Source organism: Artibeus jamaicensis, unplaced genomic scaffold (assembly GCF_021234435.1).
Source record: "Artibeus jamaicensis isolate MK-2021 breed Jamaican fruit bat unplaced genomic scaffold, CSHL_Jam_final contig_518, whole genome shotgun sequence".
Classification (NCBI taxonomy): Eukaryota; Metazoa; Chordata; class Mammalia; order Chiroptera; family Phyllostomidae; genus Artibeus; species Artibeus jamaicensis.
In genome coordinates this window covers 1,957,004-1,972,761 of record NW_026521870.1, presented here as the reverse complement: position 1 = coordinate 1,972,761, position 15,758 = coordinate 1,957,004, and the positions used below count along the sequence as shown (strand labels likewise).

General features: G+C 34.8%; 2 protein-coding genes and 1 pseudogene across 5 annotated transcripts in view; 2 read left to right on the top strand and 1 right to left on the bottom strand.

Annotated features, from left to right (window-relative positions):
• The window catches only part of CCDC146 (coiled-coil domain containing 146), a 151,185-nt gene extending 142,766 nt beyond the window's left edge, over positions 1–8,419 (bottom strand). Inside the window, exon 1 of the mRNA XM_037162225.2 lies at positions 8,323–8,419. The gene's annotated coding sequence lies outside the window, so the exon portion shown is untranslated. The remainder of the gene's footprint in view (positions 1–8,322) is intronic.
• Positions 4,992–5,473, top strand: LOC119061613 (60S ribosomal protein L21-like; annotated as a pseudogene).
• Positions 8,420–8,704: 285 nt separating the features above from the next.
• Positions 8,705–15,758, top strand: part of FAM185A (family with sequence similarity 185 member A) — a 61,003-nt gene continuing 53,949 nt past the window's right edge. For 2 of the 4 annotated variants that reach the window (XR_005084820.2, XM_037162230.2), the window contains exons 1-3: positions 8,705–9,397; positions 11,829–11,938; positions 13,681–13,773. Coding sequence is in view for 3 of the 4 variants with exons in the window: in XM_037162230.2 (XP_037018125.2) it covers positions 8,932–9,397; positions 11,829–11,938; positions 13,681–13,773 (669 nt within the window). In the remaining variant the exon portion in view is untranslated. The remainder of the gene's footprint in view (positions 9,398–11,828; positions 11,939–13,680; positions 13,774–15,758) is intronic. The other 2 variants (XM_037162232.2, XM_037162231.2) reach the window with 2 other exon arrangements.

The window sequence follows — 15,758 nt, the reverse complement described above, 5'->3', positions numbered from 1 at the left end:
AAAAAACCAAACAACTTAATAAAAAAATGGGCAAAGGAATAGACACTTCTCCAAAGAGGACACACAGATGGCCAGTAGACACATGAAAAGATGCTCGATGTCACTAATCATTAGAGAAATGCAAATTAAAACCACAATTACATACCATTTCACACCTGTTAAAATGGCTATTATCAATAAATCAACAAACAACAAGCCCTGGTGAGGATGTAAACAAAGGGGAACACGTTTGCACTGTTGGTGGGACATAGACTGGTGTAGCCACTGTGGAAAGAGGTGTGGAGATTCCTCAGACAATTAAAAATGGATCTGCCTTTTGATCCAGTGACCCCACTTCTGGGAATATATCTTAAGGACCCCAACCACTAATTTGAAAGAATATAAACACCCCTATGTTCATTGCAGAAATTATTTACAATCATCAAGATATGGAAGCAGCCCAAATGCCCATCAACAGATGAGTGAATAAAACAACTGTGGGACATTTACACGATGGAATTCTACTTGGTGATAAAAAAGAAGAGAATTTTACCCTTTTACAACATTACGGATGGACCTGGAGAACATTGTGCTAAGTGAAATAGGCCTGTCAGAGAAAGACAAATACCACATGATTTCACTCATATGTGGAATCTAAAGAACAAACTGAACTGACAAGCAAAACAAGAACAGACTCATAGATGGAGAGCATATGGCAGCTAGTGGGGGCGGGACAGTAGGGGGTGGAGGGATTGAGCAAAAAGAAGAAAAAGGACAACAGTTGGTGATTGCTGGAGAGAGGGGTATAAGGAGACTAAATGGTAATAAAAAATACAGTAAAAATTAAATTAAAAATTATTTTACTTCTTCCTTTCTAATGTAGATGACTTTTATTTCTTTTTATTGCCTTATTGCCTGTGTAGGACATCCAACCAGTATCATGCAAAATAAAACTGGTGAGAGTGAACATCCTTGTCTTGTTCCAGAACCTAAATAGGAAAGTATTCAGTCTTTTATAATTAAGGAAGGTATTAAGTGTAAGTTTTTTATAGAGGCTGGTAATAAGGGAAGGAAGTTCCCTTCTCTTCCAAGTTGTGCAGAGGTTTTTTTTTAAAAATCTGAAATAAGTATTGAATTCTGCTCAATGTTTTAAAAAATCCATTGAGGTGATTATATTTTTCAACAAATGATGCTGGAACAATTAGATATACTTATGCAAAACACCTCAAGCCATACTCTGCATCACTCACAAAAATTTACTAGAATTGAGGCATAGACCTAAATGTAAAAGTGAAGTTTAGAAAAGGCATTCAGGAGAAAACCTTTGCTTGGTTTAGAGAAGGTTTTGGGTTTTTTTGAGACAGGACACAAAATCACAAATCATAAAAGAAAAAATAGGTAAATTGGACTTTTACAAAATTTAAAAGATTTGCTCTTCAGAAGACAGTGTTGAGAAACTAAAAACAATAGATAAGTAACAGATGGGAAGAAAATATGTGGAAATAATGTATGGGACAAAAGACTGGTATTAAGAATATACATAAAAATCTCATAACTCAATAATAAGAAATCAAAGAGACCAATGGAAAAATGTACAGAAGATTTGAATACTTCGCCAAAGAAAATATATAACTGTCAAATAAGAATGTGAAAATATGCTCACTTTGTAAGTAATTGAGGAAATGCAAATCAAAATCACAGTGACATACAACTACACATCTATTAGAGTGGTTTTAAAAAATGTGACAAAACCAAGTGTTTGTGAGGATGTGGAGTAACTGGAACTCTGCCATATTACTAGTGAGAATGCAAATAGTTCCTTAGGAAGTAGTTTAGTTATTTCTTATAAACATTTACGAAATGACCCAACCATCTCGCTCATATGTATCTATTCAAGGAAAATGAAAGCATATATCCATTCAAAACTGTACATAAATGTTTATATTGGCTTTACTCATATTCACCAGAAACTGGAAACAACCCAAATATCAACTTGTGGAGGTATAAACAAATTATGGTACATTATTAAAATGGAATTCAACTTAGATAAAAGGAACAAACTACTGATACATACAAAAACATGGATGAATCTCATATGCATTATACTAAGTCAAATGGCTATGTACCATATAATTATAGTTACACAGGTTTTTGGAAAAAGCAAAAGTATAGGGACAGATAATAGGTCAGTGGTTGCCAAGGCTCTGGGTTTTGGAAGAGAAGAACTAACTACAGAGTGCATAATGGAACTTTGGAAATGATGGAAAAGTTCTACATTTTGATTGTCATGGCAGTTATATGTTTGTATACATTTGCTATAATTCTCAGAGCTGTACACCTAAAAAGGGTGAATTTTACTATGTGTAAATTATACTTCAATATACTTAACTTTAAAACAAAGCAAAACAAACAAGAACTAATTCTACACAAAGTGTTAATTAAAACTGCAGACTATCAAACTAAGAAAAAATCCCAAAAATAACCAAAGAGAAAAAACAGATTTTCTACAAAGGAACTGAATTAAATAAAAGACTTCTCATTAGCAAAAACTGTATTTGCAAGTATTGAGAGACAGTAACTGTCAGCTTAATTATTATTTAAAAGTGAAGGTAAAATATTTTAGACCAAGTCTGAATGAGTTACTCAGAGACTCATTGAATATACATAATGGATATAGTTCAGTAAAAAATAAAATGGAATCTAGAGAAAAGTAGTGATAGGTAAACATTGCTAATCTTTAAACAACACTGAATAAAAATGGTGACAACAATAAAAATAACTACTTGGGTGCCTTTAAAAACAAGGTGGAACTAAAATACACAACAATAAATTACATGGAAAGTGGAAGGGAAAAGATGGATGTTAAAAAATTCTGATTGAAAGTAGGATGAATATATTGATTGACTATACTTCTGCTAAGTCCAGTGAGTATGCAATAATTTTAAGGATAATGATTAGGAGAAGATAGCCTTCCACAAAAAAACTGTACTTGAAAAATAACTAAATAAAATTTAAAAAAATAATAAATAAAAAAAAATTTAAAAAAATAGCCTTCCAGATTACTATATAGAAAAAAGCTGAGTAAATAAAAACACTAGATGAAAAGAAGATGTGAATGGAGAAAACAATAAGCAACAAAATAAGGCAAAAAAGAAAAGATTAGTGGAAAATGCAAAACAAGATGGTAAGAATAAGTATAAATGTAAAAGTAATTTTAAAAAATGTAAATGGATTAAATTTACCTGTTGAGACAGATTCTCAAATTGAATTTAAAATATGGAGCTGCATTCTGTTTATAAGGGGAAAGTCCCAAATATAATGTCACAGGTTTAAAATGAAAGAATGAAAATATTATTTATTATTAGACAATAATATACATCAAGACAGAACACAATATTAGAGATAAAGAGGGTCATTATTTAATGACAAAAGAATTATCAGGAAGCAATAATAATCTTGAATCCATATGTAAGTAACAACATAGTCTCAAAATATAGAGAATGTGAATATAATTTCTACTCAAAGGACATATCAATGCTACTACTGTGTGAATGGTTTAAATGCTATTGCTAACTTGTAGAAATGAAATGAAGCATTAGCACTATAAGAACTCTACTCTAAAATAAGCTTTAAAATTTTTTCTGTAAGTAAACTGTGGTTGCATTAAATACTATCTAAAACACACAGACATGCACACACAAATACATATAGGTTCAATGTATAAACTACTCAAATCCTCATAACACAAGAATCATCCTGAGATTTTTGTAACATAGGTAACTTCTCAAGAAAAGAGAAGGAAAGATTTAACCACATTAAGTACCATACTTTGTCCTGTTTATCATCTTGCATGGAAACAAACACATAAATGTCAAATGGGACTACCTACCTATGCATTAAATACTTCCTAGTACTGTTAGTAGTTTAGATTGTTGAGTTTATTAAGATTTCATAAGAAACTGTAAGATGCGTTTGTTTTAAAAGTTTTTTTGACCTATAATGAAATTTTTAATTTTTAATTTTTAATTTTATTTAGTTATTTTTCAAGTACAGTTTTTTGTCTATTTTGTTTTAAAAGTTTATAATTAAGAAAGCAAATTCCTAGAGCTTTCTTCACTTAAGCTGAATTCCATAATCCTTTGTTTAGGTTACATTTTTCTGAAAACTCTCTCATGCCCTCTGCTGTCTATTTATTGAATATAAATTATCAAAGTAAAATATTCATGAGTATGTATGTATAGATGATAAGAAATCCTCCACCTGTTTCATTATTTGAGTACCTCTTAGGAAGCAAAATATACTAAAAAATGCTTTAAATATTTTAAGTAATGAATGCAGAATGTTTACTATTTAAAACATAGAAAAATGAAGAAATAATTCATTATCTCACTACTTAGACATAACCATTGTTATCAAGTTGTATATTTTCCTCTGGAATTGTTTCTATCGAATATAGTTTTAAATATTTTAAATATTCTATGGAATATTAATTTAGTGATATTAAATTAATAATTTAGTAATATTAAATAAATTTAGTAATATTAAATTAAATTTTGTGACATTAAATATCTAAACTGTTTAAATATTCTACAGAATATTAAAATAGTAATTTATGTTAAAATGATTATTATCATGATTACAGAATTGGGATCATACTAGACATACAATTTGGCATTCTACCCTTTTTGTTTAATATTACTGAGAGCAGGAGCTTCTTCTATCCCTGTGCAGATGGGGTATGTCACCCTCTTGGTGTAGATATATTGCACACTAATGCACACCCAGAGAGTAACACACCCCATCTTCACAGGGATAGAAGAAGCTCCTGCTCCCAGACCTAGAACTACGTGTGTCTTCATTTGGTGTTTATCTGTATCGTTTATTATAACCTCTAATAAACCGGTAAGTGTAAGTTAAATGTTTCCCTGAGTTCTGTGAGCCATTCTAGCAAATTAATCAAACCTGAGGAGGGCTTCTTTTCTGCCAGAACTGCCATCTTCCAGTAATTCACCAAAATGACTAACACAAAGGGAAGAGGAGAGATATCAGTTATATGTTCTCTAGGCCTTTTAGAAAACGGAGTTGTTCCTTTGGCTACATACATGCCAATTTACAAGAAAGGTGATAATGTAGATATCAAGGGAATGCGCACTGTTCAGAAAGGAATGCCCCACAAATGTTAGCATGGCAACACTGGAAGAGTCTACAACGTCATCCATCATGTGGTGGGCATTGTTGTAAACAAACTAGCTAAGGGCAGGGTTCTTGCCAAGAGAATTAATGTATGAATTGAGCATATTAAGCACTTGAAGAGTCTAAATAGCTTCTTGAAACGTGTGATGGAAAATGATTAGAAAAAGAAGGAAGCCAAAGAGAAAGGTACCTCGTTCAGCTGAAGTGTCAGCCTGCTCCACCCAGAGAAGCACACTTTGTGAGAACTAATGGAAAGGAGCCTGAGCTGTTAGAAGCCATTCCCTAAGAATTCATGGCATGATAAGTGTGAAAAAAATAAAAGACTTCTATACTGATTAAAAAAAAACCTGAGGAGGGGATCATGGGAATTTCCAATCTATAGCCAAATAAGACAGACGTTGTGGGTAACTATTTGTGGCTGGCATCTGAAGTGGGTGCAAACAATCTTGGGGAACTAATCCTTGGGGGACTGGGTGGGATCTGACATTATCTCTAGGTAGAGATAGTTGAGTTAAATTACAGGACATCCAACTGATGTTGCAGAGAATTGCTTGTTATAGGCAATAAAGAAGTGAAGTGTTGTGAGTGTGGTAGTAATGAGTGTGGTAGTAGTAAAGGGGACACACACAGAAGAACTGTATTTCCCTTTAAAATATTATGGAAAAATTCCTGTATTTTTGAATAGTCTTCAAAATATAATTTTAAATTGTTGCATAATATTTCAGATGTCCACTAATTTATGTAACACCCTCCAAGGAATTTTTAATATTTGAGTTGCTTCTATTCTTTAGTTTCATAAGTAACCCTGTAAAACAAAGTTCTTTGAACATAATTTTTTAATATACCTCATTTATGCTTACATTAAATTCCAAAAAGTATAATTTCCAGGTCATGGATACACATATTTTTAAGGCACTTTATGTATATTGCTAAACTGATCACTGGAAAGTTTGTAATAACTGACAACTCTCTATGTTCATGATCACAGGAATGGCTTTTTAAAAAGTGAAGATGTAAAAGTACCTTACAAGTACACTTGAAATAAAGGGGAAATTTATATATGATTCTCCATTCATTTGATGAATATTTTTTTCTTTAAAGGTGTCAGGAAGATAGGACCTTTTGGTAGAGTGGGAAGAGGGCCAGACCTTTTAACTATTTAATCTTAAATTTTCTGAATTTGTTTCCTCATCTATAATGTGAGGATAATAATATTTGCCATGGTAAACATAGTGTTTTGTGAGGATATGTGTAAACGTGCTCTGAAAACTATAATGTCATACAGATGGAAAGTAGTATATTTATTAGTCATTATTGACATGTAGACAGATTTGATACATAAATCATTAGACTTTTTAAGGTATCAGTAACTTTTTAATATCTTAAACCTAATTACCAATAGTTTTCTACATTTTCAAACTTGTATAGTCAGAAAAATAATTTTTCACTCAATTATCTTTAGTTTTATTGTATTTACTTCAAAATAATAAAACAATCATTTGGTCATATAGACGACTATGGGTCTTTTGCCAATTCCAGTTACTTAGTTTGTCTTAGAAAATAAATTACCATAGAAACAAAAATATCTGTTAGAAATTTCTATGTAATCTAAAAATATTTGGCATGTGTACAACAAACCTGAGTGCATTTTCAACTTGCTTAAACCAACATCTTTTTTTTCTCATTTTTTTATTTAGTTATTTTTTAAGTACAGTTTTTTGTCTATTTCTCCCATCAACATCTTTTTCAAATTCTTTTTCAAAGTTATTCTTATGGATTTTCATTAAAAAGACAGTTTGAAGATCAGTCTGAATAATTATGAGCAAATGAAAGAAAAGCCAAGAACAAAATTTGGTGAACCTAAAACTTGGTGAACACCTACTGTGAGTCTTCACAGGGAGTAAGAATAAGGAGAGAGGAAAGACTATGGCAGAAAGGAGAAAAGAATAACTTTAAACACTAAATTTTTAAAAAGGTAATGGGTAGCAAAGAACCCTGTGACTTGTGCCTATAAGAAATTTAGCCCATCTCATTAGGACTCTAGTCCATCTCTATCACTATAGCTCCCAGTTATTCTGGTTATTGCATTTGGCAAGAACTTCAGTCTTTAAGGAATTCAGTTTCTGCACTTGCATTTTATTAAATGTCATTATTTGCAGTGTGTTTTTGCTGAAAACTTAGAGAATAATTTGTAGGAGGAGTAAGTTGTGCCAAATGGGAAATAATAAGCAGCAAAGAAGAAAAAAAATATTTCCTTTTTCATTTTTTAAAATTACCCACAGAATAAAAAATAAAAGAGACCTTATAGAGTCATTCAGTACAATCTTGCTTCATCTTATGTTTGAAGAAATATGTCCAGCCCTGGCTGGTGTGGCTCAGTGGATTGAGTGCAAGCCTGTGAACCAAAAAGGGTCGCTGGTTCATTTCTCAGACAGGGCAATGCCTGGGTTGCAGGGCAGGTACCCAGTAGGGGGAGCAGGAGAGGCAACCAGACATTGATGTTTCTCTCCCTCCCCCTCCTCCCTTCTTTCTGAAAGTAAATAAATAAAAATCTTAAAAAAAAATAAAGAAAGCAATAGGTCCAGGTGACACTGATAAACCAGTGGCAGAGCCGGGAAAGTAATCAGTCCCATGGTCTTCTCCTTGTATTATGTTGACTTTTTTTTTGTATCTTATTTTAGTCCTAAAACCGAGAATCGTTTTGTCGACAAAGAGCGTGATGCTACTGTCAACACAAGTCCTGATCTTTCTGATTTTTCTCGGTAATTTAGAGTCAGTGTTATCCCTAAAATAAAAATACAGTACTTTACATTGCAATTCCGTGGCCTGTGCTCTGGGTTCACATCCGTGACCTCATTTGATCCTTACAAAAAACTTTGAGGCAAGTCAAGGAAGGTATTATTGACCTCAATTTAACAGCGAACAGTTAAAATACAGAGACGTTCAGTAACTGGCCTACGATCATTTAGTATCATAATGAGGTAGGACTTTTAACTCTATTCCAATGCAGTCTGTTAAAGAGGAAGTTCCCACACAGTAACAATCTGGTTTTATCCTCCTGCCAAGGGATTCTACATCCCTTGGAGAATTTACTAAAGTTTGGACCTAACCACCCACTGAAGGTACTCCTAGTTTGCATCCATTTCTCACCTTTAAAACCGCAGTTTCTTACTTCTTCCCTTGGTACTGATCCTTACTTAAGGTCTTATGTTTCTCTGTGGGATACGGCCTCCAGCGTCTCACTCTACAGCTCCACCCTCTCCAATGAAGTAGCGTCCTCAGTATCCAAGGGAACCACAAAGCCTTGCCCACCATGTCCCTTCCGCGCTTTCCATTGGCCAGCTTAATTCACGTGTAGATTTCTCTTTCTGCCCTTCCAATGGCTAAGGAGGAGAAGAACGCGCGCCTTTCGAGCTCTAAAACTTATCACTTTTAACCCTGCGCGTTGCCTCTTGGGATATGTAGTTTATGAGGAGCCCGGAACCCTTCGAGGTCGGGCTCCCTTAGAACTAACTATCCCGTCTGCCCTTGCGAAAGGGAAGGTGGTAGTTGAGAAGTCTGGGTCAGGTTGGATATTTAGAGCTTTGAAATTACAACTTGCTGTTGAGTCGTGTAACGTTTGAGGTGTAAACTGTTTGACACAGTGAGCAGTCTTACTCTACTTTCAGCAACCCCTTGCAAATATCGCCCTTTTGACTTGAGCCGGAGCAGTGCCGAGTGGTCTGACAGGGGATCTGCTGCAGGCCAGAGGGGCGCGCCATGTTCGCCCCCGGCGCGGGCTGGAGGCTCCACAGCCTCCGGCTCGGTCACCTCCGGCTCGGTCACCACCGAGGGCGGGCCGGTGAGGCCCTGGGGTGCCGGGCGTATGGGGCTCGTCAGGCCCGATGCTATGGCTCTGGTGGGGGCAAGCGCCCTCCCGGGGCCGAGCCCGAGGGCCCTCCGCCGAGCCCAGCGCGCGGAACTCTGAGGGAGTGGATGCTGCTGGTGAGCCCGTTTGGACGGCTGCGGGCGCGGCTTCCGTGCCACCTGGCGGTGAGGCCACTGGACCCCTTGACCTACCCGGATGCCGACCGCGTGCTAGTGGTTGTGAGCGGAGCGGAGGGCGGGGCGCAGGCCCTGGCTGGCCTGCAGGTGAAGTACGACGAGGCGCTGGAGGAGGTGGCCATTGAGTCTGACACCCTTGACCCCCAGGCGTCCGTGGAGGTGCAGGCGCCCCTGAAGTTTGGCAAGTGCAGTGAAGTTTAAATGGGTTTGGGTCCCAGGTCGACGTGCACTTTTAGATGATCCCTTTGGATGTGACTTTCTAATTTACATTTTTTCCCCGTAAAAGTTGCCGCTTTTTTTCTATTCTACTTTGAGTTTCCCAGTCATAGAAATTTTATAAATAGAATGGAAACGTGATTTGGAATAATATATCTCAAATAACCTTCGTGTTCTCCGCACTTTGTTCCTATTTATGTCACTGCATCTTGTCAATAGAAAAGTGGTTTATTTTTCAGGTTTGAGGTTTCTTGATAATCCCTTCAATAGAATGGCAGTCCATCCACATTTCCCCTGGTTTACAGCCTGGGGTCTGTCCCCAAAACTGCCCAGTGTATTAGATGTTCCATTTCCAATCTGGACGCAAGTGTTCGGTTTCAAGTAAGCACCCAGCTTCTTACTTATATGTCTTCATTCATTTTGGCCTAAGTAAAATTTCCACGAGTACTATGTTTTGAAGAAAAACACAGAGTAAAACTGCTTGGGAAACTGCGATTGATAATGCTTACAAGATATGTTTCCTGGGTGGCTGGGTTGGGTGCCATTTATCAAGTGCAAACCAGCACTTTCCTAGGAAAGTTTCCCCAAGTTCTGGTTCTTGAGACTGAAGGCTGGTACTACTGATGATCATACCAGCAACTAACACTTACAAAGTAATCTTTTCTAGCCTTTACAGTTGCACTTATACGGTAGATAGTTTTGTCACTATTTCAGGTAAGGAAATTGAGATACAGCAAGTTTCATGAAGTATGTATTTATTGTGGGTGGGCAAATACAAAAAATCATGAAATTTATATTCTAGTGAGGTTAGATCAAGAAATATGCCTGTTTGCTCTCAGATAAAAAGTGGTGGAACTGGGATTTGAACTGACTGGAGTCTACTGAACCAGTATGGTTTATTGCTTCTCAACTTGTAACCAGCTTAGGTGAATGAGACCCTTGACCATGTTTGGGGTGAAGAGGATGATTTCCAGTATATTATTGTGATACAAAATAAATTTGTATATTTAAATAGAAATATACAAGATTTTATGGCAGCACAGATAAAAATGGAACTACCTGTGTTGGTGATCCCCAACTTCATTTTTGTTGATTAAACCCCATTTACAATAGACTATTTCCATGTGTCTATTCCATAAGCTCCTTAAATCAACATAATTCAGTTTTCTTCATACTTGTTCCTCCAGTTTATCTAGACTTGTTTTAATGAATGGGTGAGAGTAACATTACTGCCATTCAGTGTCTAGCCTTAACTTCTATATCTGTCTAGGGAGGGCAGAGTATATTTAGAATGTTTCCTTCTTTCCATGTCCATCAATGCTGCCTTAGCTCAAGGCTTATGTTGTAAAAACTGGGTAAAAATTTTTGCAGTTACATTGCATCCATAAAAGTGTGAGATAAAATCATCTTTCTGTATATTTTAGATTAGTCCCAACTAAAATATTGCTGTTATTTTAAGCCTTTATAGAGTAGAGACTGCAATATTCACAACTGTAGGAATTAATTTTTATGCCATAACTATTGAAATTGTAGTGTTATACCCCAGTAATTTGTGTTTGGAGCAATATAATATTTGCTAGTCTGGTTTAAGGTAAATCATCATATTTATTTGAATTAGGTATTAAGTATCAGTGTTTATTATCTTTTTATTTTATGTAGAGACAACTAAGATTGTAGCTTAAAAATTGATAGCCAAGGTTGGCACTTGTGACTCTTGTTTTACAGTTTTCTTCAGATAATACTGTTACCCACAATTTTGAAGTTTTAATACCATTTATCACTGGATTTTTCAACATTGTTCCCATTTCTTATTACTGAAAATAGCTTTGATATAGCTGCATGGTAATACCCTCTTTTTTAGATACAGAAAGTTAGAGATAGGATTTTAGGTCCTGATCATATATGTTGATCTATGCTACTTCTGCAAAATGCTTTTAATTTGGAGGAGGTTTGGGGAACAAATTTTTGAATCTTCATAAATATAAGAAAGAATAGGCTAACTGACTTATCCAGTCTACCACAATGACTTACTAACTAACTTGTATTCTTACTAGAACTCTGTGATGTGTATTTTCTCAGTGGGAAAGAAGAGTGCCTTTAAGATTTGGAGTTTCTAACCTCCTCTAGTTTCCTTTGTGTTAGCTTTCTCTCTTTAGATGATCTTGAACAACAGAAGTAACTGCTGTTTTTCTAAAAATGGCAGAAAAAGGCATTACATTTGGCCCTGATGCCATGGGGGGAGACCCCTTACCTTTAGAGAGAGACTGCTGACAACTATGTTCTCTCCAGGGTTCTGTAACATGAACATAACAGAGAAGCTTGATTTCTAGGAGTATTACAAATGCTTTGGCGCCCATTAACCATAGTACTAACTTGTATTTTTTTTTCATTTCTAGATTTGAATATCAAGTCATCAGGGTCTGGCTGTATCAAAGTCCAAAATATTGAGTGTGATAATTGCAAAGTTGAAACTGAGCAGGGGACTAGCATCTTACAGTCTGTTAAGGTATAAGCAGTTTTCTAATTATTGTTTCAGCATTATTTTTTAAACAATAACCTTAAACTATGAACTACTATATCAGACTAAAGCTGTTATTCTGAATATCATTTATTGCAAATACTGAATCTAAATGATCATCAATAATCTTGGTAAAGATTCTATTATATTCCATTTGACTTCAGACTTGTGTCACTATGGGCATGAAGTAGTCTATTATGCTATAATACAGATAAACTTCTTCAGAATGATTCATTATGCCTTTTTAAATAACTTTTTTCAAATTCATTTTTTAAAATTTTGTTTTACCTGAGGTTCTCCCCTTTTTTATCCTGAATAAAGCAACCATAAAGTAAATGGGTTGTTCTGAATGTTTTTACTCCCTATGTTTTAGACATTCTTTGCTATTGCTGGTCATGATATTGGTGAGTTTACTTGTTCAATTTTTCTTTCTCTGCTATTTACTTACTCTTTTTCTCTTTATAATTGTGGCAGAACCGAAGACATATGTAACTGTAAGACAAGGTAAAGTTAGCTACCCCCCAAAATAGACTGAACATCTAATGGTTTATATGCAGTTGTAGTTCTCATTTGTGTCCAGATGTGTGGGTGGCTCTTTCATATTTAGTGAAATGAAAAAGTCTAAGTTCCTTCCATCTTCTGGCTCTACCATCTTAGAGTCTTATTGTATCTACACTCATCTGGTGGGAGGGGCAGAGTACAAAGAAGGCACACCAACTCTTCTAAATGCACAAGTTTGGAAATTGCTCATAGCATTTCCATTTACATTCTTTTGGCAAAACTTATTGGCAGGAACTTTTGGCAAGTAACACCTAAGAGGTGAGAGAAGCTGGGAAATACTGTCTCTTCGTGGGCTCATCTACACTCCTATTAAGTACTTGGAAAACAAAGGATTTTTGTGGCCCTGTAGTTTTTTGCCACAGTTGCCAAATGTGAGATCAAGTTAAACACACATATACACTCTCTCTTTTTTTTTTTTTGCTGGCAGAGGAGGCAATTTGTGACTGTTATTTTATTTGTGCTTAGAGGAATTTTTACTTAGTTTCAGTTTCTGGGGTGTCATGCTACAAAGTTTAACAGTCAGTGGGGCTGTTATGCTAAGTATGAATATATCCTTCAGATGAATCCAGCCATAAGAGTGTGGGTTTCGAAATTATACAGAGCTTGATTCTGTTAGATTATGTTGTTTTTGTAACCATGCAGCTGATAAAAAGTTAATGAACTTTTCTGAATCTTGGATTTTTCTGTAAAATTGGGAAAATATGATACCCATTTCTCTGTTATTATGAGGATTAAATGATAATGTAAAGTAGTAAATACTGTATTTTGATATAAAGTAATGTGAGATAACTGATAAATATTACAATGAACATTAATAACAATGAACAGTAGCAGTGATTATTGTTGTTATCATCATTTATGTTGTGTTTGCCAGTCTGTGATCTTTGATTCCCAAGTTGTTTTTCATGAAAAGTGAAGCTACTGCAACACCCAGGTAGCTCTTTTTTTCCCCTTCGGATCCATGGGGCTTATTTAATCTCCTTAACAGCAGTTAACATTCTTTTTGAGTTGATGTTATTCCAAATAATGTATTTCTATTTAATTACTGGTTCCTCTTTTCACTTTGTTACTATTTAAAAAGAAATATATAAATGTTAGGAATCTTTTTATTAGTGTAAATCAAATTTATTTTCTTTTCCTCTATGTGTATTTTTGTATTTGTCTTTCAGAGTCAAAAATTACATGTCCAAACAAAAGGAGGCAAAGTGATCTGTGTGGGAACAGTTTATGGAAATATAGATATTCATGCATCAGATAAAAGTGTAAGATTGAAATTTTCATTTTTTAGTTATTACAGTTTTATATCAAGTTGGCTCATAACAGTGGGTAGGTTCCACAAAATTTGTGGCATAACTTTCCCTTTTTACTACATTTTAGTTCATTAGTAATTTAAATTTCAAATTGAGATGATTAAATATTATACAATTTACATTTTAGTTTGTGATGTAATACTTTTGACAGTTATTTAGTTTCTTATTTGGAATCAATAACATCTCTACATACTTAATATTTTAGTTCTGGAGAGATATTTGTGATCATGGATTAAAGCTGATCATTAATTAATACACCATAACTAGGAATTTTTATTATGTGTTAGGTTTATTTGAGTATTTTTTCAAGACCTGTTTACTTTGCCTTTAGGCAATTGAAGGATCTGCTTCAAAACTCAACTTTCTTCAGTTTTTCCACAAGATGGCACCACTATATAGCATTACTGTTCTCCAAAATCTTTTATTAGCCATAGGGATTTTGGTTGCTGTAAGATAGTTTGTATTTTTTTAAATTGTATTTTAGTGATTATGCTATTACAATTGTTCCAATTTTTTCCCTCTTTATCTGCCTCTGCCCAGTACCCCACTTCCCTCCAGCAATGCCCTCCCTTAATACATATCCATGGGCCATGCCTGTAAGTTCTTTGGTTTCTCCATTTCCTCTACTATCCTTGACATTCCCCTGTCTATTTTGTCCCTACCAATTATATTTCTTAATCTTTGCACCTTTCCCCCCAATCTTCCTCTACCCCCCCCCAGCTGATAATCCCCCAAATGATCTCTATATCTATGATTCTGTTCCTATTTTGATTGTTTGCTTAAGTTGTTTTTTTTTAGATTCAGTTTCAAGGACTTGCATCCTAGATTATTTTATCCAGCAAAGCTATTATTTAGAATGGAAGGGCAGATAAAGTGCTTCCCAGACAAGCTAAAGCTAAAGGGCTAAAATGTTAAAAGGACTTACTTAAGAAAAAGAGGATCAAAACTATGAACATTAAAAGTTTGTGTTTTTGAGCCAACTTTTGTTGCTTTTTTGTGATCTAGCGTAGTATTAAGAATAAAGGTATAATTTTTTTATTCAGTACTTTATTTTTTTGTTTAATCTTTATTGTACTTTTTTCATTACCATTTAGTCCACTTATACCCCTCACCCCCAGCAGTCGCCACACTGTTGTCCATATCCATGAGTTCTTTTTCCTTTTTGCTCAGTCCCTCCACCTGCTAACCTCCCTACCCCCACTAGCTGTCATCTTCTCTCTTTCTAGGATTCTGTCTCTGTTTTGCTTGTTAGATCAGTTTGTTCATTAGATTCCACATTTGAGTGAAATCATATTGTATTTGTCTTTCTCTAACTGGCTTTTTTCATTTAACATAATATTCTCCAGGTCTATCTATAATGTTGCAAAGGGTAAAATTTTCTTTTTTACAGCTGACTAGAATTCCATTGTGTAAATGTCCCATAGTTGTTTTATCTACTTATCTACTGGACACTTGAGCTGCTTCTGTGTCTTGGTGATTATAAATTACACTGCAGTGAACATAGGACTGCTTATATTACATGTAGAAAAATGAAACTAGACCACCTTCTTACACCACACACAAGAGTAAATTCAACATGGATCAAAGACAAATGTTAGACCCCAAACCATAAAAATCCTTGAAGAAGACATAGGCAGCAAAATCTCCGACATTGCTTATAAAAAATTTTTATTGCATACATTTTTCTAGGCAAGGGAAACAAAAGAAAAAAATAAATGAATGTGTAATTTTGAAGTATAAACAGTCACAGATTTTTAAACATGATTGATAATGTTTTAAATCAGAAAGATCTAAGTCACCTATTACCTTCCACTTACACAGTTTGTGAGTGTCTTTTGTTATAAATTTGTTAAATTCCATGTTCAGCTGTATCCCAGGTAATTGTCAGGGAAAAGTTGTGAGTATATCTTATAGGTAGATTACTGTTGGCATAATTA